This window comes from Brienomyrus brachyistius, chromosome 22 (genome assembly GCF_023856365.1).
Source record: "Brienomyrus brachyistius isolate T26 chromosome 22, BBRACH_0.4, whole genome shotgun sequence".
Classification (NCBI taxonomy): domain Eukaryota; kingdom Metazoa; phylum Chordata; class Actinopteri; order Osteoglossiformes; family Mormyridae; genus Brienomyrus; species Brienomyrus brachyistius.
In genome coordinates, this window is record NC_064554.1 from 5,916,820 (window position 1) to 5,944,507 (window position 27,688).

Sequence of the window (27,688 nt, forward strand, 5' to 3'; positions counted from 1 at the left end):
ATACATGTGGAGCCCCATGACCATGTGACCTTATGGCCAGGGGTGTCGGTTTTCTGCAGGGTGGAATTCTGCTGAAGAGGACGGCGATATTTTAGTTTGTCATGCAAGTAACAGGGTGCAAGGGGAGAGGGGCATCACCTAGGAGACACATTGAACTTGAGCAGTACTGAATGGCAAAGCACAGGGCTCTTATAAAAGACTATTGACCCAACAAAAACTGTAAAATCTGATGGTTTAAACGCCGCAAAAAAAAAAATTGTATTTACATTTTGGAATTGCATGCAAATGTAATGGTTATATGAGTCAATCTAAATCAGCAGTGTAGTTTTCACAATAAGGTGTAGAAACAGGTAAGAGAGAAGATTAGATAGTCTAAAATCAAGGTTTCACGTAAAGTACGAATAACTGATCTTTTGCTATGCAGTCATAGCGGCTCATTGGCACCGACCCCGTGCTGCCACCTTGTGTAAAAACGCAGTACAGCAGGGGAAGCGCGCCCGGTAGCCGGGCAGATAACAGCCCGCACCGCACTCCCTGGCTAAATGAAAAAGCATTCACCAAGTCATACCAGGGAGATATTCTTTTTTAAAATAATATATAGTTTCTGCCATCAGCTTAACAGTAAACTAATTATGTGACAAATATTCGCAGTAAGTCTGTTTTATGCACAAAAGCGTTTCAGGTTCTAGTTCAGGAGGGCGGCGACATGCCGCTTTTACACAAGTGTGTGCAGCTCTGCGGTCCCTTTGGACTATTAGGGTTTTCTCATTTTTAACATAAACAATAGCTACGGCTCAGGCTCCGCCCTGTGGCGTGCTAGAGGAAAAATGAAGGCAACAAGACGGAAAAAGGTTAGAATATTACCAAATATCACAAGTTACCATGCAACGTGAAGGGGAACAAGGTGTATGGGGGAAGGAAGGCGTGTTGGGATAAAAGGAAAAAGGGAGGAGGCTGGGGGAAGGAGGGAGAGGGACCCGGATGCTGATGCTGCTTGTGTTGGACGAGGAGGAGGAAGAGAGGAGATACAAAATAACAGTTTACGTGAAGAGATATCGGGAAGCAGGGGAGCGGCACACGGCACCTTCCGGAGCATCTGCGGCTTTAGAAGGGCACCTGGGAGCGGAGCGCATCGGGGAGGACGGAGAGATAAAACGCTGTGACATGGACACGCCGCTGGGAGGGGAAGCCGCTCGCCTAGGATGCCCGATTCACCCGCAACATTAAAGCCACGAAACGCGGAGCAGATCCAGCGGCCGGTGTCGGGAAGGCACGATTAGGCAGCGAAGCGCCGGGAGCGGAGCCGTACGGGCACGGCGAGGGCGGTGCGCTTTAAAGCCCTCCATCCGCCTCTAAACTGCGGATCCGCAAGACACGACAACCGGCATCCCATGCAATATATACATACATAACACAAGATCTGTATGTATATGATAGTAGGGGTTGCCTGAACACATTTGGATAAGGATCGCAATGAAAAGGTCGCGATAGTCGGATAGACGGCGGGGCAGGGAAGAGGGGGTGCAGCGAGACGGGCTGGTGTGCACTCCTCTCTATATAACACCAGCGGAGCACTTATACCGCTTATGCGTGTGATCAACCCGCTGACTCCACGCTGAAATATTTAACCCATTACTCTTTGTATTAATAGGCCTATTTATTGCATTAACGAATCATACTGCTTTTGGTGATACTTCTCTGTAGCTAATTTGGTATTTCTGGTTCTATTTAAACAACCCAGTCTGTTTCATTCGCATATCTCATACTCATTGTATCCTTTTCTCTAGTAATTTCCCTTCGGTTACCCGAAATTGATGGATCTTGACATGGGATATTACCCGAGGTCGCTCATTTAAAATAAATGCGAATAATCGCAGATGGAAAGAGCAGAGTAACGTGGCTTCGTAGGAGCTGGCGTAGGCCACAGATGACTGTCCGTTGGCCCTGTCCGTGTTCCCGTCCGTGTCCCTCCCCATGGTCCTGTAATGCCCTCACAGCCTGACACGCACACCGCTCCCCGGACGTATGTAGCTCATCATCAGCAACGCAGTGGCATTTGATTAAACACGTCGCACCATGTCCGCCAAGGAGCTGTCGGTGACTCTGTCCGCCCAGTACGTCGGGCCTTACCGCCTGGAGAAAACGCTGGGCAAAGGACAGACAGGTGAGAGAGCGGCGTGTTCCCGGTTACCAGCTGCGTCTGTAATTGCAGAGTCGCATTTCTTTATTCAGGGATGTGTGTTTAATTGTCGTGATGCGCTGGAGAGCAACAGTATGCCGGAAACATCTTAGACATTTCACACTTAACATCGATAACAGCGAATTTTCTAAATGATAATTGTAAAAACGTTTGAATGACCGTGTCGTTTGCATATTTCAGAATTTATGAAATGTGTTTTAAGAGTTGTTGCTGTAGAGCTGGTATTATTTTCATACGGAGATTTCTATTTCTGGGGCTATTTTAAATGGGCTACATATAATCTGGTACTGTGGTCTCTTTGCCACAGTGGGGTATGAATGTGATCAGGGACACTAATTCACTACTGGTAATAATCTTACCGGGTGCATCTCCCTGTATTTCGGGGGGGCACTGTAATATGTAGCACTGACGCTGGCTGTCGCACATCCCCACACATATCAGGGCTGTCTGTCCCGTCCCGTTCCCCCCCCTCCCCAACCCTGATGTTGTTCAGGCCTGGTGAAGCTGGGAATTCACTGCATCACGGGACAGAAGGTGGCCATTAAGATTGTGAACAGGGAGAAGCTGTCTGAGTCGGTTCTGATGAAGGTGGGCTCTTATCTGCACTGAGGCTGTCTGTGTCTGTACTGCGCTCTGGCCACTGGAGCGTTCAGATTCACTCCAATGCTGCATGCCTCAGCTTTTCTGTGTTGCTCTTATGCCGGTGCTCTAACCTGCAGCCCCGAAACAGACAGACACATTCCCAGTGACTTTAATACTTCATGCATGCAGCAGTATTGATGCCAGCGCTGTGAGACAATCTCTTTCTTCCCTTTGTCTTTCTATTGCTATGTCCTCTCTAGGTGGAGAGGGAGATCGCAATTCTAAAGCTGATAGAGCATCCGCACGTGCTGAAACTGCATGACGTCTATGAGAATAACAAATACCTGTAAGCAGTGATAGATACAAACACCCGTAGTCACTGGGAGTAATACATGCCTGTAAACAGTGAACGATACAAATCCCACCCATCCATTCATCATCCATCTTCTAAGCACCTGTGAACAAACAGAATAAGAAATCAGTATAAAAAAATGAGTGATAAACACCTGCAAACACTGACAAAAAGAGATACCTATAAACACTGAGAGTAATAAACACTGACAATAACAGACACCTACAACCCCTGGTATTAATGGATAAATATAGATATTGAGAGCAATAGGCACCTGCAGTCATAGAGAATGAGATCCCTATAAACACCTGCAAACACTGACAATGACAGATGACAGACACCTGTGAACACAGAGTAACAGATACGTATAAACACTGAGAGTAATAAACACCCCCAAACACTGACAATAACAGACACCTGCAAACACTGGACATAATTGATAACAATAAACACTGAGAGTATTAAACACCTGCAAACACTGGCGGCGACAAACACCTATAAACACAGAGTAATTAACACCCGCAAATGAGAGTGATGCATGTCATGCGTGTTGGCATGCTGGGTGGGTGATGCCTTGCCCACATGTAAGAGCCTCTGCCTGTCCCTGTCCTTCAGGTACCTTGTGCTGGAACACGTGTCTGGAGGAGAGCTCTTCGATTACTTGGTGAAGAAGGGTCGACTCACGCCTAAAGAGGCTCGCAAATTCTTCCGCCAGATCATTTCTGCACTGGACTTCTGCCATAGCCATTCTATCTGGTAGGGGGCGCTCTACATAACAAATCCCAAGCATTTCTCCTGGCTGCTCACTCGTCATGTGTGATGTGGCTTTCAGTCTCACCCAAAACTTGTGTGTCACGTGTTCCCAGATGTGCACTTGAAATCTGCTTTTACTCGCACCCATGATGTAGGGGTGAGATCCAATGTGCTAGAAGTCTAAAGCCTCTTGTAAGTCCTGGGAAGCCGGGAAGTAGGTCCTGCACCTCTTATGGTGGATCCTGTCTCCTTTCCACCGGGAAGTTTTGTTAGACTCAAAGAAGATTCACAGTTACATTCATTCACAGTTACACTGGTAAATACTGAATGACTCTGTCCCTTGGTGGAGGCGTGGTTCTGACCTCCTGGTGGAGGGGTGACTCCCCCCCCTCCTGTCAGTGGAGGTGTGACTCTGCCCCCTACTGGAGGCATAACCTCTGCTGTTTTCCCCCCAGTCACAGGGACCTGAAGCCGGAGAACCTCCTGCTTGATGAAAAAAACAACATTCGCATTGCAGACTTTGGCATGGCATCCCTGCAGGTGGGGGACAGTCTGTTAGAGACCAGTTGCGGGTGAGTACCAAATCCCGGCTCTGTGTACTGAGTATGGGCTCTGAGTACTGAGTACTTTGCCATTGTCAGTTTGCCCCTGTGAGTGAATTTCTTCATTCCGGCTCTTGCTGTTACAGATCCCCTCACTATGCATGTCCGGAGGTCATCAGGGTAAGACTGAGTTTACATGTTCTGCTGTAAGAGCCGAATATTACTGTGGATTTGGGTCCTGAGGAGTGACAGCTTCAGCTCTTTGTGGAGGAGCCGTGCAGGCCTTGGATGCTGTGTTTTGTGTGTCATAGCGCCCTCTTGTGTGGTAGGGGGAGAAGTACGATGGCAGGAAGGCTGATGTTTGGAGCTGTGGGGTGATCCTGTTTGCCTTGCTTGTGGTAAGAGTCTCTCATACTCACTCACTCACTCACTCACTCACTCACTCAGTTCAACTTTGTGTCCCTCTGTCTAGTTTTCCTTTAATTTCTCTCTTCCTGTCTCTCTCTTCATTTCCATCTGCCTCATTCTCTTCTCCTGCCTCACCCGCTCCCTATTTCTGTTTTGCTCTCTCTCAATCCCCCTCTCCCTCCAGGGCGCGCTGCCATTTGACCACGACAACCTGCGTCAGCTCCTGGAGAAGGTGAAGAGTGGGCTGTTCCACATGCCCCATTTTATCCCCCCCGACTGTCAGGCGCTGCTCAAAGGCATGATAGAGGTCAACCCAGAGAAGCGGCTCACGGTGTGTGACTCACACTAACACACACTATTACTCACTAACGCTTTGACATGCTAAAACTCACTATCACACCGACTCGCACTGATTCACACTGACACATAGCAATACTCACTGATGCTCTGAATCACACTGGCACACACCAATACTCACAAATACTCTGACTGACAAGGGCATGCTAAAATTCACTAACACACTGACACGCACTAATATTTGCTATTGTTCTCACTCACACTGACATACTCTATTAGTGACCAATGCTTTGACTCACATTGACACATACTAATACTCACTAACACTCTGACTCGCACCGGTACATACTAATATTCAGTAACGTTTGACTCACAGTGACACACACCAATACTCATTAACAATTTGACTCATTCTGACACACACTGATACTCACTAATGCTCTGACACTAATGTTCTGTAAAGTTCTGCCTCACAGTGACAGACTACATACACTTTTCTTCCATTTTATTGTCTCCATGAATTATCTGTGTTTCTGTCCTTCTTTATCTACAGTTAGAAGCAATACAGAAACACGCCTGGTACCTGTAAGTAAACCCTGGACATCTCTAAAGAATCCAAATGGAGGCCCAAACTCACTTTAACGTAATATACTAGATTAACTACAAGTAGTGCACTCAGCACTGTTAATTTCTTAGGTGATTACCATTGTTGTATATTCTTTGCTAATTAATTAACTCGGATGATGCCAGCATGAGCGAACTTGGTGTGACGTGTCTGCCTGTCCACTAGGGGGGGCCGTAATGAGCCATGCCCCGAGCAGCCGCCCCCCAGGCGCGTGTGTATACGGCGCATCACGTCGCTGACGGAGCTGGACCCCGACGTGCTGGAGAGCATGCACTCCCTGGGCTGCTTCCGTGACCGCGTCAAGCTGGCCCGCGACCTGCAGTGTGATGAGTGAGTCTGGGGAGGTCCCGGGGGGGGGTCAGTCAGCGTGGGACCTGTGTTGTCGAATATCTCTGTCACTGTGTCACTCCTTCCTTTTTTTTCTTCTCCTCTCTCTCTCGCTCTCTCTCTCTCTCAGAGATAACCAGGAGAAAATGATCTACTACCTCCTACTGGACCGTAAGGAGAGGTATCCCAGCTGTGAGGATGAGGACCTCCCCCCCAGGAATGACATAGGTGAGGGAGCGCCGGCCTCCTGTTGGGCTTTTGTGTCCGTGTGCCGTGCCTTACGTCCCTGCGCCCCGCAGATCCCCCCCGGAAGCGCGTGGACTCGCCCATGCTGTCACGGCATGGTCGCTGCTGGCCTGAGAGGAAGAGCCTGGAGGTGCTAAGTGTCACGGAGCAGGGCAGCCCCACGGCGCCGCGCCGGGCACTCGACTCCGCCGCACACAGCCAGAGGTGAGTGCGGGGGCGGTGGGGCGGTCAAGGGTCACGACAGGGACCCCAACACCGATCTGTCTGCTCTCCCTCTGCCACCGCAGGTCTCGCTCTGTCAGCGGCGCCTCCACCGGCCTGTCCTGCAGCCCCCTCAGCAGCCCGCGGGTGAGAGGTTCTCCCGTCCCGCTGCTCTCTTACACTCCACGCCCCAGACATACACGCAGGTGTAATTAACCCCACGTATGGCGACATCATCAGCTAAGATGGGGAATCCGCATTGAGATTCAGAATCATTAGCATTTCTGTAGCACCGAACTCAGACATGAAGATCGGACGCAGACCACGGCAGCCGCAGAGTCCCGCCCCCCCTAGCTGACCCGGCTCGCGTCCTGCCTCCAGGCAGACTTAACCACACAAGAGCCAGACCTTTGCATCCTCGTATGTTCCTGTTGTCATGCCGATGACCGCCCATGCCATTCCAGTGGATGTTTTGGAGGTGCAGTTTAGACAGGGGAGCCACTGCGCCCACAACAACAAACATGAGCCCCCCATGGCCCCCCTAAATGCATATACTACTTAGGTCTGAAAAAAATGTGTTATTGTTATTGGTATTATTATTGTTTACATTAATATATCTGGGCTAAAATTTAGTTCACTGGGAAAAACATTGAGAAACAAACATAAGCACATTTTCTTAATGTGGCTACACCGGATGGTCAAGTCGCTTCGGTTGGTGAAAAGCAAAGTTAATGACAGAAAAAATCATGCTTGTGGAAGCCTAGAAATCAGAGTGAGTTACGTATTCGTAAAAACCGTGAAATGTAACTGCGAAGCATTGCATAAATTATTTAGGAGATTTCAAAATTGTCTCTTGCTCCTTAATTCTGGCAATCTAATGTAAGTAATACTTGGAGGACATTAAGGTCAAATGCACCTGCCCCACCCCACAGAACTGGCCCCAGTCTGCCCCCCCCCTCACTGTTGGTCTAGAACCTCAGCTGAGCTCAGATATACTTTTCTTTAGAAATGAATGATTGGCTGTGTCTCTACAGCATCCTGCTGTATGATGTCATCCTCACTGCACAGGAGCTCATGGTCAGCCTGAAACAGCTCAGGTCTTACTTTGTGAACATTACAGACAAGAGAGACTGGGAATTGTATTTACAGCTCAGATTATGGGAGAATCAAAACAATCTGTGTCTGCACTTTGCTTCTATTCCTTTTGATTGTGATTTAACACGTTCATTCAGGGTTCTTTATTTAGGCCTTTGTTATTTTTAATAATGTAAGATAATACTGTCATAGTTCATAATTCATTTTCACACCTCTTTCCATTCCTACGTTCCCTTCTCCATCTTTTGTTTTCAATCTCCCACCCTATCAGAGCCCAGTTTTCACTTTCAGCCAATCAGACGTCACATCTGCCACCACCATTCAGAATAAGGACTTCAAACCAGGAAATGGCGCCACCCCCAGGGTCTCCCAGCGCATGTCTGACCAAAAAACCCATACTCTACCTTCCAAGACCCCCTCTGATCGTCCCCCCCTCCAATCCATGAAATCTCTTCCTCTTCAGACACCACCCTCCTGCTCGCCTTCGCCCTCCCCGCTCCTCTCCCCCATCCCTCGCTTTTTCTTTTTCCCTGCTCCCTCTGTCCTTAAGGCTGTCTATCCTAACCCTCTGCCGCAGGTCACGCCGCAGGCCTCTCCGCTCCCTACCCCGCTCGGCACTCCTGTGCACCACCCCCAGCACCCTCCCCACACCCCGCCCTCTTCTTCCTCCTCCTCCTCCTCTTCACGGGCTGAGGGAGGCGGAGTGGGTTGCGGCTCCCTGTCCCTCACCCCACCCTCCAGTCCGGGGGGCAGTGGGGGCGTGGCTGTTAGCTCCTCTGCCCACTGGAGGACCCGACTCAACTCGTTCAAGAACAACCTGCTGGGCTCACCTCGATTCCACCGCCGCAAGCTGCAGGGTGAGCACCGGGGCTGGGCCTGCCCCTCATTTTGATGGAGCGTGACACGCTTAGCTTTAGTACCAGGGGCTGCATGTTGCTAACAGGCTACATCATTATGGTGGTCTGTGGTGCCTCTGGTGACTGTAATTTCCTGAGGTGACTGTGGTGGCCGGTGGTTCCTGTGGTGACTGTGGTGGCCGGTGGTTCCTGTGGTGACTGTGGTGGCCGGTGGTTCCTGTGGTGACTGAGGTGGCCTGTGGTTCCTGTGGTGACTGTGGTGGCCTGTGGTTCCTGTGGTGACTGAGGTGACTGTGGTGGCCTGTGGTTCCTGTGGTGACTGTGGTGGCCGGTGGTTCCTGTGGTGACTGAGGTGACTGTGGTGGCCTGTGGTTCCTGTGGTGACTGAGATGACTGTGGTTCCTGAGGTGACTGTGGTGGCCTGTGGTTCCTGTGGTGACTGAGGTGGCCGGAGGTTCTTGTGGTGCTTCTGGTGTCTGTGTGGTAGATGCTATTGAGGGGCCGCCTCCCCTGTCTCTGTCTCTTCACACTGTCTGTCCATATCTTCCTCTGCCTCTCTTTTTCTCTCCTTTGCTTACCTGCTCATCAGTACCGACCTCAGAGGACATGTCCAGCCTGACTCCGGAGTCCAGCCCGGAGTACGTATCGTGCCGTTGCCTCTGCTCTCCTTCATGCTAATGATGCTAACTGGTTGTTAGGGACCTTTGAGGAGGCCAGCGACTCATTTTCATTCTTTGCTTTTCTGCCTCCCTGTTCACATCAGGCTAGCCAAGAAATCCTGGTTTGGGAACTTTATCAGCCTGGAGAAGGAGGAGCAGATCTTCATGGTGATCCGAGACAAGCCCTTGAGCTCCATCAAGGCTGACATTGTCCACGCCTTTCTCTCCGTGGGTCTCTTTCTCTGTCTTTGCCAGCCTAATGTCTCTTTCATTCTTTCATTTGGTCCTGAGGGGCCCATGTGCTGCTCTGTCTTTATCTGTCAGCTTTTATGATGGCTCCCCCTCCTGGTCATGCTCTGGAATAGCAGATTCACTGTGCTGTCTGCACTATCCCATGTGGACTGATCTAGGTTTTAGCAGCAGCCCATTAGGCCAGCATGCCCCACCCTCGTGTTTGGCTCCTCCCCCTAACCTGCCCCTCACCGCGAGCGGACGTCACCGCCCATGTGCCATATTGACCTTTTGACCTTTCCACCCCTCTTCCTGTGTTCCAGATCCCATCCCTCAGTCACAGTGTCGTCTCCCAGACCAGTTTCAGGGCTGAGCACAAGGCTGCGGGGGGGCCTTCTGTCTTCCAAAAGCCCATCAAGTTCCACGTGGACATCGCCGTCTCGGAGCGTGAGAGGGAGCGAGAGAGGGAGAGAGCAGACAGGGAGGGCAGGAGGCGAACAGGCATCTTCAGCGTCACTTTCACCCTCATATCGGGTACGAGTGCAGTGGAGGGAAATGGAGAGGGAAAAAGATAATGAGATGGATCAAAGCTTAGCCAGTTGGCAACCAATCAGAGAGGGAGAAGGAACAAGGCTTAGCCAGTCGGCAACTAATAAGAGAGGGAACAACGCTTCATCAGCCAGCCACCAATCAGAGGGAGAGAGGGAGCAAGGCTTAGCCAGCCGGTAATCAATCAGAGAGGGAGAGGGAGCAACGCTTAACCAGTCAGCCACCAATCAGAGGAGGAGAGGGAGCAAGGCTTAGCCAGCCAGCCACCAATCAGAGAGGGACATGGAATAAAGCTTGGCCCCCAGTCAGCAAGGGAGCTCAAGGAGAGGCATGGCTAGACCCTCCTCCTCCAGTAGAGAGAACGAGCCTCTGTCTGGCCCGTCCACAAGCCCCTCCCTGTCAGCTGCACCCCCCCGCCCCGACCCCCATGCCCCGCCCCGTCTCTGTCCATCACCCGGGTCCCTCTGGCAAAAATGAACGTGGCGGTTCTCATTTTTGTCCCTCGACATGTGACACCGCCAGTACAGGGATACGGTGGCAAGCAGTGGGGCACTGCAGCCAGCGTGCCGCAGCGTGAGTGCGTTATCAGTGTGCGATTCGTTAGGGCCAGTGAGGCCACATGCAAGAATGATAGACATGGGGGCAGGGGGGGAGAGAGGGGGCTGCTGGGAAATCGCAGACGATCTATAATGACTCCCCCCCCATAACCTATCTGTATGTGTGTCTGTCTGTGTGCTTGTGTCTGCGAATGGAAACAGGTCCCAGTCGCCGGTTCAAAAGAGTGGTGGAGACGATTCAGGCCCAGCTCCTCAGCACTCACGACCAGCCCTCTGTACAAGCACTCGTCGGTAGGGGGCGCTGCCCTTAAAACTGCCACTGCTCAGTTGAATGGAAAACTCTGTCTTAGCACTTGCCTTTCTCTCTCACTCCCTGACAGACGAGAAGAACGGGCAGCTCACCCCCAGGTCCCCTGGGACCCCTACACGGCGCTGGGACAGCGGGGGCGAGCGGGCAGAGCGTGGGGAGCGCAGTGATGGGGGAAGTGCGTTGCAGTGCCGAGGCTCCAGCAGAGACAAAGCTAGACTGCTCTCCACCAATGGAACCCAGTCCCAGCCCTGAGCAGGAGACCCCACGGTCGCCCCCAGTGGCCAAAGGTCATCACTGCAGTCCGACCAGAAATGCCAACGAGATCAAAGAAAAGGGCAAATTGATCTCCTGTTAAAGAAAGCCTGGCAAACAATCTTCGTCCAACTGGTGGTAAAGCCTCAATAAAAGATCAACATAAAGCTTTTGGTATCAGCAGAAATCCTCCATTTTTTTTCTGTTTTTCAACATGCATATGCAGAGAAAAAAAGGGAAGGAGATGTCAGATTGGACCCTGAGACGTGAGACTGTGTGCCCTTAGTGTGCCCCTCTTTGGTCACCACAGCAGTGACACGCCAGTCCGTCAGCAAAGTGAAATGTACGTTGGTACTGATATCACTGACACAAAATCATCTGCTGTAGAATTTTTGAGTGTTTTTTTTTTCTTTGCCGTTTATTGACCATTTTGGTATATCAGACTCCCCCAGTGATGAGAGGGGCTGGACATGAATCTGTGCTGTCAATGACTGAGGTTCGGGGAAGGTGAATCCCCCCCCCCACCCCCACCCCAACCATATTGGACCAAAAAAAGCAAAGTCTTTTGGGACAGATTATTTGAATGAGCAGGAATATGACACATTTTCCCATCAAACCATTGGCTGCTTAAGCTCTTTTCAGTATGAGTACTGAAGCGATGTTGTCTTCAGTCAGACCTTATGCAAATAAAAGAAGAAGGGGAGTTAGACCATAGCAGCCTGCAGGACATTGTGACCTGCAGAGAGAAAGAGAGAGAGGGGACTCTGTAGGGACACATGTGACAAAGGATGACAGAGGGACCTGCAGGGATGAGTGTGACAGAGGGACCTGCAGGGATGAGTGTGACAGAGGGTGACAGAGGGACCTGCAAGGATGAGTGTGACAGGGCGACAGAGGGACCTGCAGGGATGAGTGTGACAGAGGGCGACAGAGGGACCTGCAGGGATGAGTGTGAAAGAGGGACCTGCAGGGATGAGTGTGACAGAGGGCAACCGAGGGACCTGCAGGGATGAGTGTGACAGAGGGCGACAGAGGGACCTGCAGGGATGAGTGTGACAGAGGGCGACAGAGGGACCTGCAGGGATGAGTGTGACAGAGGGCGACAGAGGGACCTGCAGGGATGAGTGTGAAAGAGGGACCTGCAGGGATGAGTGTGACAGAGGGCGACAGAGGGACCTGCAGGGATGAGTGTGAAAGAGGGACCTGCAGGGATGAGTGTGACAGAGGGCGACAGAGGGACCTGCAGGGATGAGTGTGACAGAGGGCGACAGAGGGACCTGCAGGGATGAGTGCGACAGAGGGCGACAGAGGGACCTGCAGGGATGAGTGTGACAGAGGGTGACAGAGGGACCTGCAGGGATGAGTGTGACAGAGGGCGACAGATGGACCTGCAGGGATGAGTGTGACAGGGCGACAGAGGGACCTGCAGGGATGAGTGTGAAAGAGGGACCTGCAGGGATGAGTGTGACAGAGGGCAACCGAGGGACCTGCAGGGATGAGTGTGACAGAGGGCGACAGAGGGACCTGCAGGGATGAGTGTGACAGAGGGACCTGCAGGGATGAGTGTGAAAGAGGGACCTGCAGGGATGAGTGTGAAAGAGGGACCTGCAGGGATGAGTGTGACAGAGGGCGACAGAGGGACCTGCAGGGATGAGTGTGACAGAGGGCGACAGAGGGACCTGCAGGGATGAGTGCGACAGAGGGCGACAGAGGGACCTGCAGGGATGAGTGTGACAGAGGGCGACAGAGGGACCTGCAGGGATGAGTGTGACAGGGCGACAGAGGGACCTGCAGGGATGAGTGTGAAAGAGGGACCTGCAGGGATGAGTGTGACAGAGGGCAACCGAGGGACCTGCAGGGATGAGTGTGACAGAGGGCGACAGAGGGACCTGCAGGGATGAGTGTGAAAGAGGGACCTGCAGGGATGAGTGTGACAGAGGGCGACAGAGGGACCTGCAGGGATGAGTGTGATAGAGGGCGACAGAGGGACCTGCAGGGATGAGTGTGACAGAGGGTGACAGAGGGACCTGCAGGGATGAGTGTGACAGAGGGACCTGCAGGGATGAGTGTGATAGAGGGTGACAGAGGGACCTGCAGGGATGAGTGTGACAGAGGGACCTGCAGGGATGAGTGTGACAGAGGGCGACAGAAGGACCTGCAGGGATGAGTGTGACAGAGGGCGACAGAGGGACCTGCAGGGATGAGTGTGACAGAGGGACCTGCAGGGATGAGTGTGACAGAGGGCGACAGAAGGACCTGCAGGGATGAGTGTGACAGAGGGACCTGCAGGGATGAGTGTGATAGAGGGACCTGCAGGGATGAGTGTGATAGAGGGACCTGCAGGGATGAGTGTGATAGAGGGACCTGCAGGGATGAGTGTGACAGAGGGTGACAGAAGGACCTGCAGGGATGAGTGTGACAGAGGGACCTGCAGGGATGAGTGTGACAGAGGGACCTGCAGGGATGAGTGTGACAGAGGGACCTGCAGGGATGAGTGTGACAGAGGGACCTGCAGGGATGAGTGTGACAGAGGGTGACAGAAGGACCTGCAGGGATGAGTGTGACAGAGGGACCTGCAGGGATGAGTGTGATAGAGGGTGACAGAGGGTCACCAACGCAGAGCACAAGTAAAACTTTTTAATAAGACAATGACAAAACAAGATGTGAAGTGACTGCGACACATCCATCTATGTATCCAACTATCTGTCTATCCATCTATCTATCTATCAATCCATCCATCCATTTTGTGGAGGGGGGGGCTTCTCAGCTCCGGGCAGACTGGGGAGGGGGGGAGGGCTACACCGAGCGAGTGAGTCAGGAGTGTGTGGGAATGGGGCTGTGGGGCAGGTGGCCAGATCCAGTGGCTCCTGGGCAGGCAGGAGACTTACTGAAATGCTGCACTTCTGGCTACTGCCTCTGTTCTGACTTTTGAGGGTGTTTACAGCTAAATGTGAAAATACAGAACAGGGACAGATTGAGAAAACCTTCAGTGAAACTGCAAAAAAACAAAAAAAAAACAAAAAGGGGATGAGTTAAAGGCTAAGGAAGAATCTGAGGAGTCTGAGATCCAGTGGCAGTGAGGGGAAGAGCCTTAGGCCTGATGGCAGGGAGGGGAGGAGTCTGAGATCCAGTGGCAGTGAGGGGAAGAGCCTTGGGCCTGATGGCAGGGAGGGGAGGAGTCTGAGATCCAGTGGCAGTGAGGGGAAGAGCCTTGGGCCTGATGGCAGGGAGGGGAGGAGTCTGAGATCCAGTGGCAGTGAGGGGAAGAGCCTTGGGCCTGATGGCAGGGAGGGGAGGAGTCTGAGATCCAGTGGCAGTGAGGGGAAGAGCCTTGGGCCTGATGGCAGGGAGGGGAGGAGTCTGAGATCCAGTGGCAGTGAGGGGAAGAGCCTTGGGCCTGATGGCAGGGAGGGGAGGAGTCTGAGATCCAGTGGCAGTGAGGGGAAGAGCCTTAGGCCCGATGGCACTGAGGGGAGGAGTCTGAGATCCAGTGGCAGTGAGGGGAAGAGCCTTGGGCCTGATGGCAGTGAGGGGAGGAGCCTGGGATCCAATTGCAGCAAGCGGAGGAGCCTTGGGCCTGAGGGCTACACTGTCAGCAGTGACGTTTGTTCCCCCTCCCCGTCACACTGCCGGACAGAGTGACGCGTTGGGGCGCTGCAGGGATGGTACAGTCAGAACAGCCATCCACATGCTGCTGTACCAAAACACAGTGCTGGGGTTGCCATGGTGACTGTACCTTTACAGGGCACCTTTCATGTCAGATTAAATTTGCCCCATCTATAGTTATCATTGCCCCCCTGCTAAGGACTCTATTGCTCTGACTCTGCTCGGTGGTGGTTCTAGAGGCCCCCCCCACCTTGTATTCCTGCAGTGCTGTGAAGGTGGGGCCCCTGGCCCCTGTTACTTTCCCACACTAAATATACCTCAGTTATTTCCCTTTATAAGCTCAGCCTGTGTGTCCCGAGATTCTCTGCTGTTCCCTCCGTCATTATCGAGAGTGTAGAGTTGGGTATGGATGGTAGGGCCGTCTCCCTGCCAGTATCGTGGGAGTACCGTGTGTAAGGCAGGTGATTTGGTCCCCACCAATGTTGGAACCAAACCTACACCCTTTCATCTTTATTAACTTTGCGTTATCATTATTATTATAGAACTTAAAGTCTCCAGTTGTACTCCCCCATGCACTGTAGGGCAAGTTTTCGGTCTAAACGGAAAAATTGGAATCACAAAAAAGATTAAAAGAATAATGTCTATATTTTAAAATGGAAGTGTGCACTATCATTACAATTATTGCCTGTGAGAAGAAATCAATAATGACAATTGCTGTCAAAATATGAGCTTATTATTATAATTATAATAATAAACTTTGGCGAGGTGTTTTGGGTGTTGTCCGCCTAATTCATTTCTGTGTGATTTTCAGCAGCGTTGCTTCACGGTCTTACATTCATTTTATGATTATATTTTTATGAAATCATGTTTGCAGCGCATTTACGTCAGAGTTTATGGGTTTGTTAAGCTGGTGCCGTAATTTTTTTATCCGACCCACCTACCTTTTCACACGGGACAAACAGCCCCAGGAAAAAAAAAAACACGGCAGGTAAAGTAAAGAGGTGTGAGCTTCTGATAAGACTCGCCCCCGGTCGCCTGCGGAGAGGGGCGTGGTGCTGCCGATTGGGACTGTCTGTGCCCGGAGTCCCGCATACACAGTGCAGCACGGTGGCAGGAGCACGTCTATTCTCGGGCGGCGTCGGGCGGTTCGTTCTCAGGTAAGGAGCCGCACACAGTGCGTTTTATTTACAAAAGCAGCGCGTATTTTAAGCACGCCGTTTATTTGTTTGCGGTAATGTCCTGCTGTGTATGTGATTAAACTGCCATGTGAGCAGATGTGGCTCCTGTCTCAGCCGGTGACTGACCACCACATGTACTTTTAATCTGACATAAACTTTTAAACATTTAATCTGGCCAAGATTTGATCTGTGTTTATGTTTCTTCTTCAAACTCATTTAGCGGCCAAGTGTTGTCTAAGGTGCGGAAACCTAACTGTGTGTAAATAAACACACCTGTTGTTAGTGCCACTCCCACCACTAGACTACTACTACCATCACTACTGTATTCATAATATTATAAATGCATGTTTGCTACATGGCTTAACATAGTTATACAGCCATATAATAACTATAATGAAAGTGATTCATGTGTCTTCTTTGGCCATTTATTTGTATGTTTGTGCAGTTCTGATAACTGCTTCGCTAGTTTCGTTGTGGCCAGCCGGTGTTCTGTCGAGTTGAACTACTTTGTCGAGTTAGGCTACCGTAGTGCTAATCGATAGTACTAAACCTAAACCTAAACCTAACCCCCCCCCCCCCCCCCAAAAAAAAAAAACCCTTACCCTAAGCTCTAAAACCTAACCCTAATCCCCAAACGGTGGAACTGCATATGCGCAAAAAAGATCGAAAGTACGTCTCGATAGTTAGCTCAGTTCGTCAGAACACTGGATTACGTGTGGTGATTCTGTTTCAGTGCTCGTTTGTGTTTGTAGCCTTTTCTGTTTATGCCTGTGTTTCCGTGTGCATGTACGCGCGCGCGTGTGTGTATGTGTGTGTGTGTGTGTGTGTGTGTGTGTGCCGCGGCGGGGCGGCGCGCTCTGGCTGCGATCTCCGTCCCGGGCGCAGGATCTCCACGCCTGTCTAACCTGCTCCGGCTGCTCCGTCAGCTGCCTTCTGCAGGCGTGTTCGCCAACTAACGTCTCCTGGATTCTGACACTCAGGGTGACACAGCTGCCGTTTCCCTATTACAACAATTTTATCAATTTTTTTCCTGACGAACCTGGTGAATGACATTCCACTACTGAAAATCCTTCACCCCACACCACGCGCGTTTCATAGAGTTGAGCCTTCTGGTGTTTATTATAATTATTTTTAGCAGTTACGTTCAAAATTCATTGGCTCCTCAGGACGAATGACCAATTTGGTGTTAATTAGATTTATTTTCATAAAAAGCGTTTTCCAGAGGTCTGTTTTAGTGTTTTTAAGAACAATTCTTTCAGTACCATCCAAATAGCATAAATCCTCATTCTCAGATTTACCCTGGTTGTGATTAAATAATTCAAAATGTAAAATCAGCCAGCTAAATGGATGAATTGTATTTTTGAATGCTTTTGTCTTATTGCCAGTTTTCCAGAACAGTCTGAGGTCTCTCTCGGGTAAGGACTTGTCCCCGTATATTACGGTGTGGCGTTCTCTGATGTCTGCTCGTTCCGTGGCCGGCTGGTCACCTCTCACCCAGTTCAGGCTTCCACACGCCCGTGTCCCTCCCCAGCTGACACACGGTGGGAGGACTGGGTGGACCACTGTGGAATCTCGACGGCTCTCAAGTGCTCGTTTATTAAGCGTGAGCGCGATTGCGAAGATTCACATTCCAGAAAGGAGCGCGCCGCACCAGGAAGTGTCGCGCACGCTGAGAGCGTTATCAGACTAGGAGCGCAGTGCTTAACCGGGCCCTCGCTGCCACCTGACCCCCGCTCGCCTGCTCATCCTTCAGCTATGGCGGAGGCACACCAGGCTGTGGCTTTTCAGTTCACCATCACTCCAGAGGGCATCGATGTGCAGCTTTCCCACCAGGCACTTGCTGAGGTGTACCGGTCCGGTGTGCGATCCTGGAAGAAGAGGCTGGCTCGAATGAAGGTGAACTAACAGTCTCTCTGTCTGTCTCTCTCAGTTACTGTCTATCTGCCTGATGTCCTACCTATGCCTTGTACACTCCCAGGTCTGCCAGTTGCACCCTATAGCGGTAGGTATATTGTACCTTTTAAGATACAGAAATGGATTCTGAGGACCATCCCTAAGGTACAAACAACATCAATGTACCCCCAATCGTACACAGATGTTCTTCAGAGTGCATTTCTGTACCTTAAGAGGTACAGTCACCTACAGCAAGCAGAGGTACAGATAGCTACTCTTTTTTTCTCGCAGTGGCCTTGCCTGACTTCATTCTCACACTAGTCTACACTTCGATTTTGTGACTCTTCATTCACTGTTCTTCCAGGTGACTGAATAGGTCTCACTATGTTGTTTGGTGCCACCTAACAATAAGGCTACAATATGGTGGGCAGGGGTGGCTTAATGGTTAGGGAAGCACACTCGTAATTGAAAGATTGCAGGTGACCAGCAAGGCACAACTGAGGTACTCTGAGCAAGGTACTGCTCCCCGGGTGCTGAGTTAGCTGCCCCCTGCTATGTCACATTGTCACATATGGGTTAAATGCAGAGAACACATTTCGTTGTTGTGCACTGTGTGCTGTGGTGTGTCAACACTGACAATGAATCACTTAATTCTAAAGAGTTTATGAATGGTTTATAATCTGGTTATTAATTATGTTGTAACAATTATTAATAGACAATTTAAAGCAAGTTAGAAGAGTTTTCTTTTTATTGATGAGTTACTACCATTTACGAGTGACAAAAGGGAGCAGTAATGTGATAGATGCAGAGCTTTTTCTCTTATCTGCTGCAGAACACTGTCCTCACTGGTGTGTACCCCGCCAGCCCCTCCTCCTGGCTCTTTGTGGTAACTGCTACACTGGCAGCCATGTATGTGGGCAGATCCGATCCTTCTATGGGCCTCATCGGGAAAATCCAGGAACACCTACCCATCAGGTAAGACCCGGGAACAAACACCCACCCGTCACGTAGCACCCAGAATATTGTATTCCCAGCACAGCGTATCTGCAGAGCACTGTACCTACTGTACTCACTGCTGCCCCAAACGCACCCCGCAAAGAGGCACACCCAGAAGGCCACGTCACTAGCTGACTCTGTGGCTGTATTGCTGTTTTCGTGTCTGCTCTCCACAGCGGCTCCCCTAGCGGCCAGTGCCAGGCAGTGTTGTCAGCTGTGCTCTTCAGCACGCTGCTCTGGCTGCTCCTCATCCACGCCATGCGGCTCTGCCTCAGGCTGCTGCTCTCCTACCACGGCTGGATGTTCCAGCAGCACGGCAGGATCTCCGTCGCCACCAAAGTGTGGAGTGTAAGCGTCATGTGCACCGGGCTCGGACACGTGCGGGGGCAAACACACACGCAGGGGCACGGACATGCATGCAGGCACGGGCACACGCATGTGGGCACACACACGTATGGGCACCGGCACGCCGTAATAAGGGCTTATGGGTAATTCAGTATCCGTGACCTCCCGCACTTCCTCCCCCTCGTTCAGCTGCTTGTGTGCCTCCACAGTGAGGTATTATGGGTAATGTTTTTGGGTGACCTCCCATGCTTCCTTCTCCATGTTCAGGTGCTTGTGTGCCTCCTGTCCAGCAGGCAGCCTCTGCTGTACAGCTACCAGGCGTCTCTGCCCCACCTGCCAGTGCCAGCCGTTAAAGACACCGTTCGCAGAGTGAGTGACTCGCCAGTAGTGGGTGTGAAGGACAATAAGGTAGCAGGACAGGCAGAGAGAATGAGATGTGAAACCTGTCCCCCTTTTCCTTGCCCAGTACTTGGAGTCAGTGCAGCCCATAATGAGGGAGGAGGAGTTCAGTCATGTGACTGTGCTGGCGGGCCAGTTTCTGGATGGTTTGGGGAAACGGCTCCAGTGGTACCTGAAGCTCAAGGCTTTGTGGGCGGCGAACTACGTGAGTGTGGTTGGGGGTGGGGTGCTGGCCGAGAGCCGCCCGGGCTAGACGATTACTCTGTGCATGCCCCCCCTCCTCAGGTGAGCGACTGGTGGGAGGAGTACGTCTACCTGAGAAGCCGCACCCCCATCATGGTGAACAGCAACTACTACGGCATGGTGAGCTGGGGCGACCCACCGCTCAGGCAGTCAGGTTTACCCCCCCCAGGAGCAGCTTCTTTGTATGGATCAGGACCAGAACACGGAAAGTTCTGGAAATAAATAGCACCCATGTTGTGAGGATCAGTGATATTTATTTCATGACAGAGTGCTGCGTAAAAAATGTCCCCAAGGGGAGTGTGATTTGGCTAAGGGCTTCCTGCTCTCAGTCGGCCGCTTTCCCTGTCTGCGTGACACATCACTGCTCCACTGTATTGGTCAGGACTTCCTGTACGTGACACCGAGCAGCCTGCAGGCAGCCCGGGCCGGAAACGCCGTCACTGCCTTTCTGCTGTACCGGCGCAAACTGGACAGGGAAGAGATCAAGCCTGTGAGTGCCCTGCACCGGCCGCACTGCATTGTGGGGGACTGCGTGCCAGGCCGCGTCCCATATGATGCTGTTCATTTTCGGTCCCGATTTTGAGCTCCCTCTCTTTCCAGAGTCGAATCCCGGGGACAGTCATCCCCCTGTGCTCAGCGCAGTGGGAGAGAATGTTCAACACCGCGCGTATTCCTGGTGAAAAGACTGGTAATGTGCTTCACTCACATATATATACACATACACATGCACTGATTAGGTATCTATATTTTTCAATTCAATGGGCATAACCATAATGCCAACTATGACGACCTTAACCCCTACCCAGCCCTAACCTTAACCATAAGTAATCAAACAAAAAGTCGGTGACCACAATGTTAAAATAACAGGTTTTTATTACAGAGAAATATGTAATATATAAGTGATCCACACACTACATACACAGAGGTTTGTAATTATATCTTTGTGGGGAAATTTTTGGCATTTTTACATTTTTGATTGCATTCTTTGTGGGGACCTGAAAATTGGTCTCCACAACATCAAAATAACAGGTTTTTATCACATTGTGGGGGACATTTGGTCCCCACAATGTAATATAAACCTAATCCACACACACTCACAAACACACACAAACATACATGTGTTTTTATTCAGAAAACCTACCTCCCATTTTATAATGTACTCTTGCTTTCCCACCCTGCCTCGGACTTCTTATCCTCAGATACTCTGCAGCACTGTCAGGACAGTGACCACGTGGCAGTCTACCACCGGGGGCGCTATTTTAGGCTGCCAGTTTACAGGGCCGGGAGACTACTCTCACCACGAGAGATTGAGTGCCAGATGCAGAGGATCCTGGAGAACCAGTCGCCCCCCTCCCCCGGAGAGGAGAAGCTCGGGGCTCTGACTGCAGGCAGCAGGTACTGTGACCTCATATCCTGTCCAGGGTCCTTGGGATGGGGGGGGGGCTCACATATAGGTGCAAGTCTACACCCTGCAACTTCAGTGCACCGTGAGTGCATGTTGCTGTCTGTGCTTTCTTCCCAGAGTGCCGTGGGCTCAGGTGAGGAAGCAGTTCTTCGGCTCGGGGGTGAACAAGCGCTCACTAGACTGCATCGAGAAGGCAGCTTTCTTCGTCACCCTTGACGACGACGAGCAGGGCATGAAGGGGGATGATCCCACCGGCAACCTGGACCGCTATGCCAAGTCCTTGCTGCACGGGAAGTGTTATGACAGGTGGGGGCACCAGCGCATGCTGAGGTCTAACTGCACAGTGGAGTAAGATAGTGCCACACAGGGGGGGCTCTCACTGCAGTGTTAACCACCAGTGAGGGATACCCTGCCACAATCACCTTACATTTTGTCCCTCTCCCCTCTCTCCTGTCTCTGCCTGCCTTCTTCCTTCTCTCCTGGTTCCCCCTCCATCTCTCCTTGCCCCCTCCTTCTTTCTCCCCCTCCCTCTCTCTATGTCCCTGTCCCCTACAGGTGGTTTGATAAGTCCATCTCCCTGGTGGTGTATAAGAACGGGAAGACGGGCCTGAATGCTGAGCACTCCTGGGCCGATGCCCCGACGGTGGCTCACCTATGGGAGGTGAGGCCATAAGATGTGCATAGGGTACCTCATGTGGTCATGTGATGCCATGGCTGTTACACTTTCCCTTCTGCACCTTGCAGTATGTCCTCGCCACAGACGCCTTCCAGCTGGGCTATAATGACGAAGGACACTGCAAGGGCAATGTGGACCCTGGACTGCCCCCACCACAGCGACTGCTTTGGGACATCCCCTCAGAAGTGAGGAGCTCTGTTTGTGTATTTCTGTGGGTTTGTGCGTCTGTCCATGTCTGTGTGTGTGTTTGTCTGTCTCTGTGTGCGTCTGTTGCATTGAAATGCATGCATTGTCCCCGCTCTGTGATTTTACGTGGCCTGCCACTTCGCGGTTGAGTTGCTGTTATTCCCAATTGCTTCCACTTTATTATAATACCACTAACAGTTGACTGTGGAATATTTATTAGCGAGGAAATGTCACGAATGGACTTATTGCACAGGTGGCATCCTATCACGGTACCACACTTGAACCCACTGAACTCCCGAGAGCTCCTAGGTGCTTGATATTATACATCTCTGGCTATGGATGTGATTGGAACACCTGAATTCAGTGATTTGGAGGGTTGTCCCAATACTTTTGGCAATATAGTGAATATCATTTATTAAACATTCCATAAGTGTGTTCCAACTGTAAACTACAAACAAACAAGCTTTATTTGTCATTTGCACAAGTACAGGTTCACTGGATTGCTTCCCCTCACCAACCTCTTCTTGCTCTCAATGGCTTGGGGGTCACAGCACTGGGTCACACTGTTAGACATTTCAAAGGATTTTACAGTAACTTACTGACAACACTATTCACAATACCATAACTGTATTTTGCTTTCACAGTATCTAAGTATTACTGTAATAGTATATGACATTATTGTTACTGTAAAAACATACGAGTCGTATAAAAAAATATAAATGGGCCGTGTTTAGTTTTTTTTCGCGATTAAATAACTAACAAATAACAAACAAAATAACTTATTTATGGTCCATTGTATTGGGGTGGGGGTGTACTTTATATGTCTCCCAGGCTTATTTAGTATAAAGGTTAGTTCCTGTTGAGTGGTTGGAAAGCGACACACAAAACTGGCCAGGAACTACAAAAGTCCCTGGTCAAGGAACTTGGAACCAGGAGCCTGGTTCCAGAACTTTGATGTTACCTTGGGGTTAACACCTTTTTGACTGTGACACCTTACTAACTGTGACTGACAATTTGCTGACTGAGTGTCTGTCTTTCCCCTCAGTGCCAGGAGGTGGTAACTCGGTCTCTGGCGGAAGCTCAGGCCCTGGCCAGCGATGTCAGCTTCCATGTATTCCCCTTCCGGGACTTTGGCAAGCGACTTATAAAGAGGCACAAAATGAGCCCAGATGCCTTCGTCCAGCTGGTTCTACAACTCGCTTATTACAGGGTACGCACGTGTCTGCGTCCTCAGGCTTGTGCCTTAGGGAATAATGTCATGGAAGATTAATCAGGCAGCTTAAGCAAGCTGTTCAGTAAAAGGTGAAATAGTTTCCCATGTGTAATGGAAGGATGGCATTCTGTGGTCATGTATGATGCATCAGAGTCCTCAGGTCCCTAACTGGCCTTGTTGATGTCTCCACATCAGAACAGGGGAACGTTCTGCCTGACGTATGAGGCGTCCATGACACGGCTGTTCCGGGAGGGCAGGACGGAGACAGTCCGCTCCTGCTCAGCTGAAAGCAGCACATTTGTGAAGGCATTGGAAGATGGGAAGGTGGAGTCTCCAGTCAAGTGGGCAGCAGCCCCTCTGGGGGCATCCCAGTGCTGAGCTGGATTAAAGGCTGCTTTATCCACTACTGTGCTTTTTTGCCAGTAACTGTCTTCAGACATGTCTTCAGATCTTATATGAATTCTAATGGCTACCATTCCATCACTTACCCTTCATGCAGGGGCCGGAACACTGCAGACGGCTCTTCCGATTGGCAGCTGAGAAGCATCAGAACCTCTACCGATTGGCCATGACTGGGTCAGGCATTGACAGACACCTCTTTTGCCTGTATGTGGTCTCTCAGTACCTGGGAATAGAGTCACCTTTTCTCAGCAAGGTATTAAACCTATATGCATCTAAATGAGGCCAAATGCTTCCTGGAGGTGCCTGGTTGGTGTGATCTTAATCAGGACACTTAAAAACACTTGTTGATGGTTCTTCTAGGTGCTGTCTGAGCCATGGCGCCTGTCTACTAGTCAGACTTCGGTCCAGCAGGTGGAGCTGTTTGATCTGGTCAACCATCCTGAATACATCTCTTTGGGCGGAGGCTTTGGGCCGGTCAGTGTAAAACACTTATTCCTTAGCTACTTACTCAGATAGCCAGAACTCAGCTGCTGTGCTTGTCACTGCACTCTGAGATTCAGAACTCAGTCACTGTACTCTCAGATTCGGACCAAAGTCACTGCACTTGGAGATTCAGAACTCAGTCACTGTACTCTCAGATTCGGACCAAAGTCACTGCACTCTGAGATTCAGAACTCAGTCACTGTACTCTCAGATTCGTACCAAAGTCACTGCACTCTGAGATTCAGAACTCAGTCACTGTACTCTCAGATTCGGACCAAAGTCACTGCACTCTGAGATTCAGAACTCAGTCACTGTACTCTCAGATTCGTACCAAAGTCACTGCACTCTGAGATTCAGAACTCAGTCACTGTACTCTCAGATTCGGACCAAAGTCACTGCACTTTGAGATTCAGAACTCAGTCACTGTACTCTCAGATTCGTACCAAAGTCGTTGCACTCTGAGATTCAGAACTCAATCGCTGTACTCTGAGATTCGGAACTTACTCGCTGTCCTCAGAGAGTCCTCCTTCACCTGCCTTAATGTCCTTCATTATACCTAAACATCATTCCTCTTCATTACTGATCAGTGGATCTGTGTACTTGTGGTGCACGCTAGTAACATAAAGTTTCTTTCCTGCTGGTCCAGGTGGCTGACGATGGCTATGGAGTCTCCTATAACTTCTCAGGGGAGGACATGATAAACTTCCACATTTCCTCCAAGCAGTCCTGCGCACAGTCTGTGAGTGTCACAAGCCGGTGCTGCAGCCTGCACACACCGGGGATCGTGCTCATTATAGAACCCTTGAGATTTAATGGCAGAGTACAGGTACTTCTGCTGCTGTGTAATACACCATTTGTAGAGCAGTACACGGAACACGACTAGCCCTCCCTAGGTATGTTCTGTAATGGATTGTTGTTATTGGAGTTAGGAAATAGAGGACTTGTGTATCGTCATTTGTAGGTACAGGCATGCTTGATGGTAACCCAGCAGTTTTCTTGCCATGGTCTCGATCAGGCCTGGTGGGCCAAATCCAAGCTTTGCCATGTTAGGACATGCAGAACTCAAGAGAACCACTTAACTTACTTATTTATCGTTAATTTGAAGGAAAAAAATGTGGGTAAAAAATCTGTTCCTCTCCATAGATTTGAGCATAAAACTTGTTTCGTATTTTTACTAATTTTGTGCCCGGTAAGGACCAGATTTATCCAGCTCTGGCTTGGATGGAGTTCATGTCTGGATGTTACAGTATATGAAGTTCTTTCCCAGATTTGTAAAAATGCTTGTCTCCCCTGCACAGGACTCTCACAAGTTTGGAGACCAGATCAAACAAGCACTCCTAGACCTTCGTGACCTGCTTAGTGAAGATGACAGGAAGCCAGCAAGCAAGAAAGACATTTAGATATCCAGAGCAAGAGAGAGGCAGGCAGACAGGCTGGTTGGGGTCACCAGGACTGCCAGACCAGAGCTGACTATCAGGCAGATCAGCTACCTCATCCGCAGCTCAAGTGTGGACACAGGTAGTAAAGGGAGCAGAGAAAAACAAGGGCAATGTCTATCAGTACAGCTGCAGGGCTGTCGGAACACCAGTCTGAATGTCTGTCGGAACACCAGTCTGAATGTCTGTCGGAACACCAGTCTGAATGTCTGTCGGAACACCAGTCTGAATGTCTGTCAGAACACCAGTCTGAATGTCTGTCGGAACACCAGTCTGAATGTCTGTCGGAACACCAGTCTGAATGTCTGTCGGAACACCAGTCTGAATGTCTGTCGGAACACCAGTCTGAAAGTCTATCGGAACACCAGTCTGAATGTCTGTCGGAACACCAGTCTGAATGTCTGTCGGAACACCAGTCTGAATGTCTATCGGAACACCAGTCTGACCATGTTCCACACAAGGTGTTGAGGAACAGAGATGATATCTTTTGTCACAGTGCTCCAGACCTCGCTCATCTTTTAATCAAAACAAGGCTCTGTAACCTGGGTCTTTTATTTATTTGATCTGTCTCTAATTTTATTATTCTCTGGTTTTGGTATATGTTTTTGTCACATATTGTTGTTTTTAATTTTATTTTTATTCTTAAACTTTTTTTTACTTAATATATATATATATCCGAGCACTGTTTTGACACCTTAGTTTATCCAACTGCTTAACCTCTTCAGGGATGGGGGGGGGGGAGAAGCATGAGCCTGTGAATGGTGAGTTTGTGTGCCTTGCAGTGTGAACCCTCCCATGTGCCCACAGCTTCTGGGATAGCCTCCAGACCCCTGTGACCCTGCATGGGACAAGCACTATAGACGATCTTCCCCTTTGTCCCCCCTGTGTGTCACCCTGTCTGGTCATATTTAATTTCCTACTCCCTACAAAAATATAGTCAATGAAATTACCAGGTAAAAAAATTATTTTAAAGTTAGAATCGATTCTTCTTAAAATGAAACATTCAGACTGAATGCGCCGATATTTCAGTATCAACCCGCACACCACAGGAAGCAAAGGACATGACACCAGTGCTGGCTGTTTTAGCACCTTTGGGTGATTATCTCGGTCATTGCCACCCACCGTGGGGCTATCACTGACTGGAGACAATGTATGTTGTTAATGAAAGTTTGAGAGAGTCAAATGGTTGCATACTGTGGCAAATAATAATAATAATAAACCTTAAAGAAAGGGCATGTTGTGTACCGTTGTGTTGTGTACAGTTCTCAGTGGTTGATGTATAACGTACATAACTATGTAAAGGATACTCATAAGAGTAAAGTATTGTTTTTGAGCTTCATCACGTCTTGAAATTTATACTTTCCAGATAATCTTTGTATTTCATGCTCTACAATGAGATGGGAGCCCTGCTTAATCAACATAACTTTGTAGTGAGACGCTGGCATGGGGGTGGTATGTGCTGGTAGATTGAATATTCCATTTCCCTCATCCCTATAGTGGTTGGCCTCCTAATAGTCTGCCCCCCCCGCGGTAGTAATTCATGTTCTGCTTCCTAATGATAGACATAGATTTTTGCATAGTGAAACAAAAAAATCAGTATTTTAACAATAGAATCGATTCTCAAACTGGAACATCCAGATTGAAAGAATCGATATTTCAGTATTGATCCACACATCCTCCGCAGTGCCGGCACAGGGCAGCTGCGTGATGTAGCGGGAGTGGAGGATGGTATCAAGGATGCTGTCAGGATCATGGTGTGAGTAAGAAAAAGTTCGAGTAAAAATTCTTAATAGGGCTATCAGATGATTAAAAAATGTTTTATAAGTTTATAGTTAGATCCAATAAAAGGGCAACCAAAGAATAAAAATAAGTCCTTAAATGAGACTTAAAAATTGCTCTGAAGTGGGACAACTTAACATGAGCAGATAGGTCATTCCACAGCCTAGGAGCCAATGCGCTAATGCGGCAATGTAATGCAGTAGCGTTTTAACCGTGGTTTTCCTTCAAAGCACTTATTTAAGATAAAATATAATTTGTAAATATTTTTTTTATAAAATAATATCACTTATTAGTTTATTATTTGTTGTGTTTTATGTCAGGGCTAAGGCAGAACTAGCCATGCATTTTACTTTTCGAAACTTGAAGCGCATTAACCTGCTTATGTTACGGTTACCACACATTTGT

At 49.8% G+C, this 27,688-nt stretch overlaps 3 protein-coding genes across 6 annotated transcripts; 2 read left to right on the forward strand and 1 right to left on the reverse strand.

Moving 5' to 3' along the window:
* Positions 1 to 690: 690 nt before the first annotated feature.
* Positions 691 to 15,419, forward strand: brsk1b (BR serine/threonine kinase 1b). Of its 3 annotated transcripts, none has more exons than XM_048992106.1 (19): positions 692 to 2,164; positions 2,694 to 2,788; positions 3,043 to 3,128; positions 3,750 to 3,890; positions 4,343 to 4,459; positions 4,576 to 4,609; positions 4,759 to 4,827; positions 5,022 to 5,168; positions 5,688 to 5,719; positions 5,925 to 6,089; positions 6,217 to 6,314; positions 6,386 to 6,536; positions 6,620 to 6,680; positions 7,900 to 8,485; positions 9,075 to 9,123; positions 9,249 to 9,372; positions 9,699 to 9,909; positions 10,683 to 10,772; positions 10,862 to 15,419. In XM_048992106.1, the coding sequence occupies exons 1-19, from the start codon at positions 2,077 to 2,079 to the stop codon at positions 11,041 to 11,043; spliced, it is 2,526 nt and encodes an 841-aa protein (XP_048848063.1). In that variant the 5' UTR covers positions 692 to 2,076; the 3' UTR covers positions 11,044 to 15,419. The 3 variants fall into 3 exon arrangements, with proteins under 3 accessions (XP_048848064.1, XP_048848063.1, XP_048848066.1); XM_048992109.1 differs by having other exon boundaries at positions 694 to 2,164; positions 8,206 to 8,485; XM_048992107.1 differs by lacking the exon at positions 9,699 to 9,909 and having other exon boundaries at positions 691 to 2,164.
* On the reverse strand, positions 11,748 to 13,730 carry LOC125718431 (coagulation factor V-like). The gene is made up of 9 exons (XM_048992283.1): positions 13,590 to 13,730; positions 13,071 to 13,198; positions 12,832 to 12,932; positions 12,649 to 12,722; positions 12,467 to 12,567; positions 12,247 to 12,320; positions 12,045 to 12,118; positions 11,872 to 12,007; positions 11,748 to 11,779 (listed from the first exon to the last, which is right to left on the reverse strand). The coding sequence occupies exons 1-9, from the start codon at positions 13,728 to 13,730 to the stop codon at positions 11,748 to 11,750; spliced, it is 861 nt and encodes a 286-aa protein (XP_048848240.1).
* A 243-nt stretch (positions 15,420 to 15,662) lies between the features above and the next one.
* cpt1a2b (carnitine palmitoyltransferase 1A2b) lies at positions 15,663 to 26,737 on the forward strand. Of its 2 annotated transcripts, XM_048991492.1 has the most exons (19): positions 15,663 to 15,806; positions 17,581 to 17,723; positions 18,553 to 18,695; positions 18,893 to 19,064; positions 19,329 to 19,430; positions 19,528 to 19,665; positions 19,746 to 19,823; positions 20,086 to 20,193; positions 20,304 to 20,391; positions 20,903 to 21,098; positions 21,226 to 21,414; positions 21,664 to 21,769; positions 21,853 to 21,969; positions 23,016 to 23,180; positions 23,379 to 23,507; positions 23,683 to 23,838; positions 23,946 to 24,059; positions 24,715 to 24,807; positions 25,367 to 26,737. In XM_048991492.1, exons 2-19 carry the CDS (start codon positions 17,583 to 17,585, stop codon positions 25,466 to 25,468), a joined length of 2,337 nt encoding a protein of 778 aa, XP_048847449.1. In that variant the 5' UTR covers positions 15,663 to 15,806; positions 17,581 to 17,582; the 3' UTR covers positions 25,469 to 26,737. The 2 variants fall into 2 exon arrangements, with proteins under 2 accessions (XP_048847449.1, XP_048847450.1); XM_048991493.1 differs by lacking the exon at positions 15,663 to 15,806 and having other exon boundaries at positions 17,584 to 17,723; positions 19,355 to 19,430.
* The last annotated feature ends 951 nt before the right edge of the window (positions 26,738 to 27,688 follow it).

Coding starts and splice junctions, on each gene's coding strand:
- brsk1b (XM_048992106.1), top strand. CDS start 2,077: ATGTCCGCCAAGGAGCTGTCGGTGACTCTGTCCGCCCAGTACGTCGGG. Junction 6,681..7,899: donor GCCCCCTCAGCAGCCCGCGG/GTGAGAGGTTCT, acceptor CCACCCTATCAG/AGCCCAGTTTTCACTTTCAG. Junction 10,773..10,861: donor CTCTGTACAAGCACTCGTCG/GTAGGGGGCGCT, acceptor ACTCCCTGACAG/ACGAGAAGAACGGGCAGCTC.
- LOC125718431 (XM_048992283.1), bottom strand. CDS start 13,730: ATGGATGTGTCGCAGTCACTTCACATCTTGTTTTGTCATTGTCTTATT. Junction 13,199..13,589: donor TGTCACACTCATCCCTGCAG/GTCCTTCTGTCA, acceptor TCATCCCTGCAG/GTCCTTCTGTCGCCCTCTGT. Junction 12,568..12,648: donor TGTCACACTCATCCCTGCAG/GTCCCTCTTTCA, acceptor TCATCCCTGCAG/GTCCCTCTGTCGCCCTCTGT.
- cpt1a2b (XM_048991492.1), top strand. CDS start 17,583: ATGGCGGAGGCACACCAGGCTGTGGCTTTTCAGTTCACCATCACTCCA. Junction 18,696..18,892: donor CAGGAACACCTACCCATCAG/GTAAGACCCGGG, acceptor TGCTCTCCACAG/CGGCTCCCCTAGCGGCCAGT. Junction 23,839..23,945: donor AGTCACCTTTTCTCAGCAAG/GTATTAAACCTA, acceptor TGGTTCTTCTAG/GTGCTGTCTGAGCCATGGCG.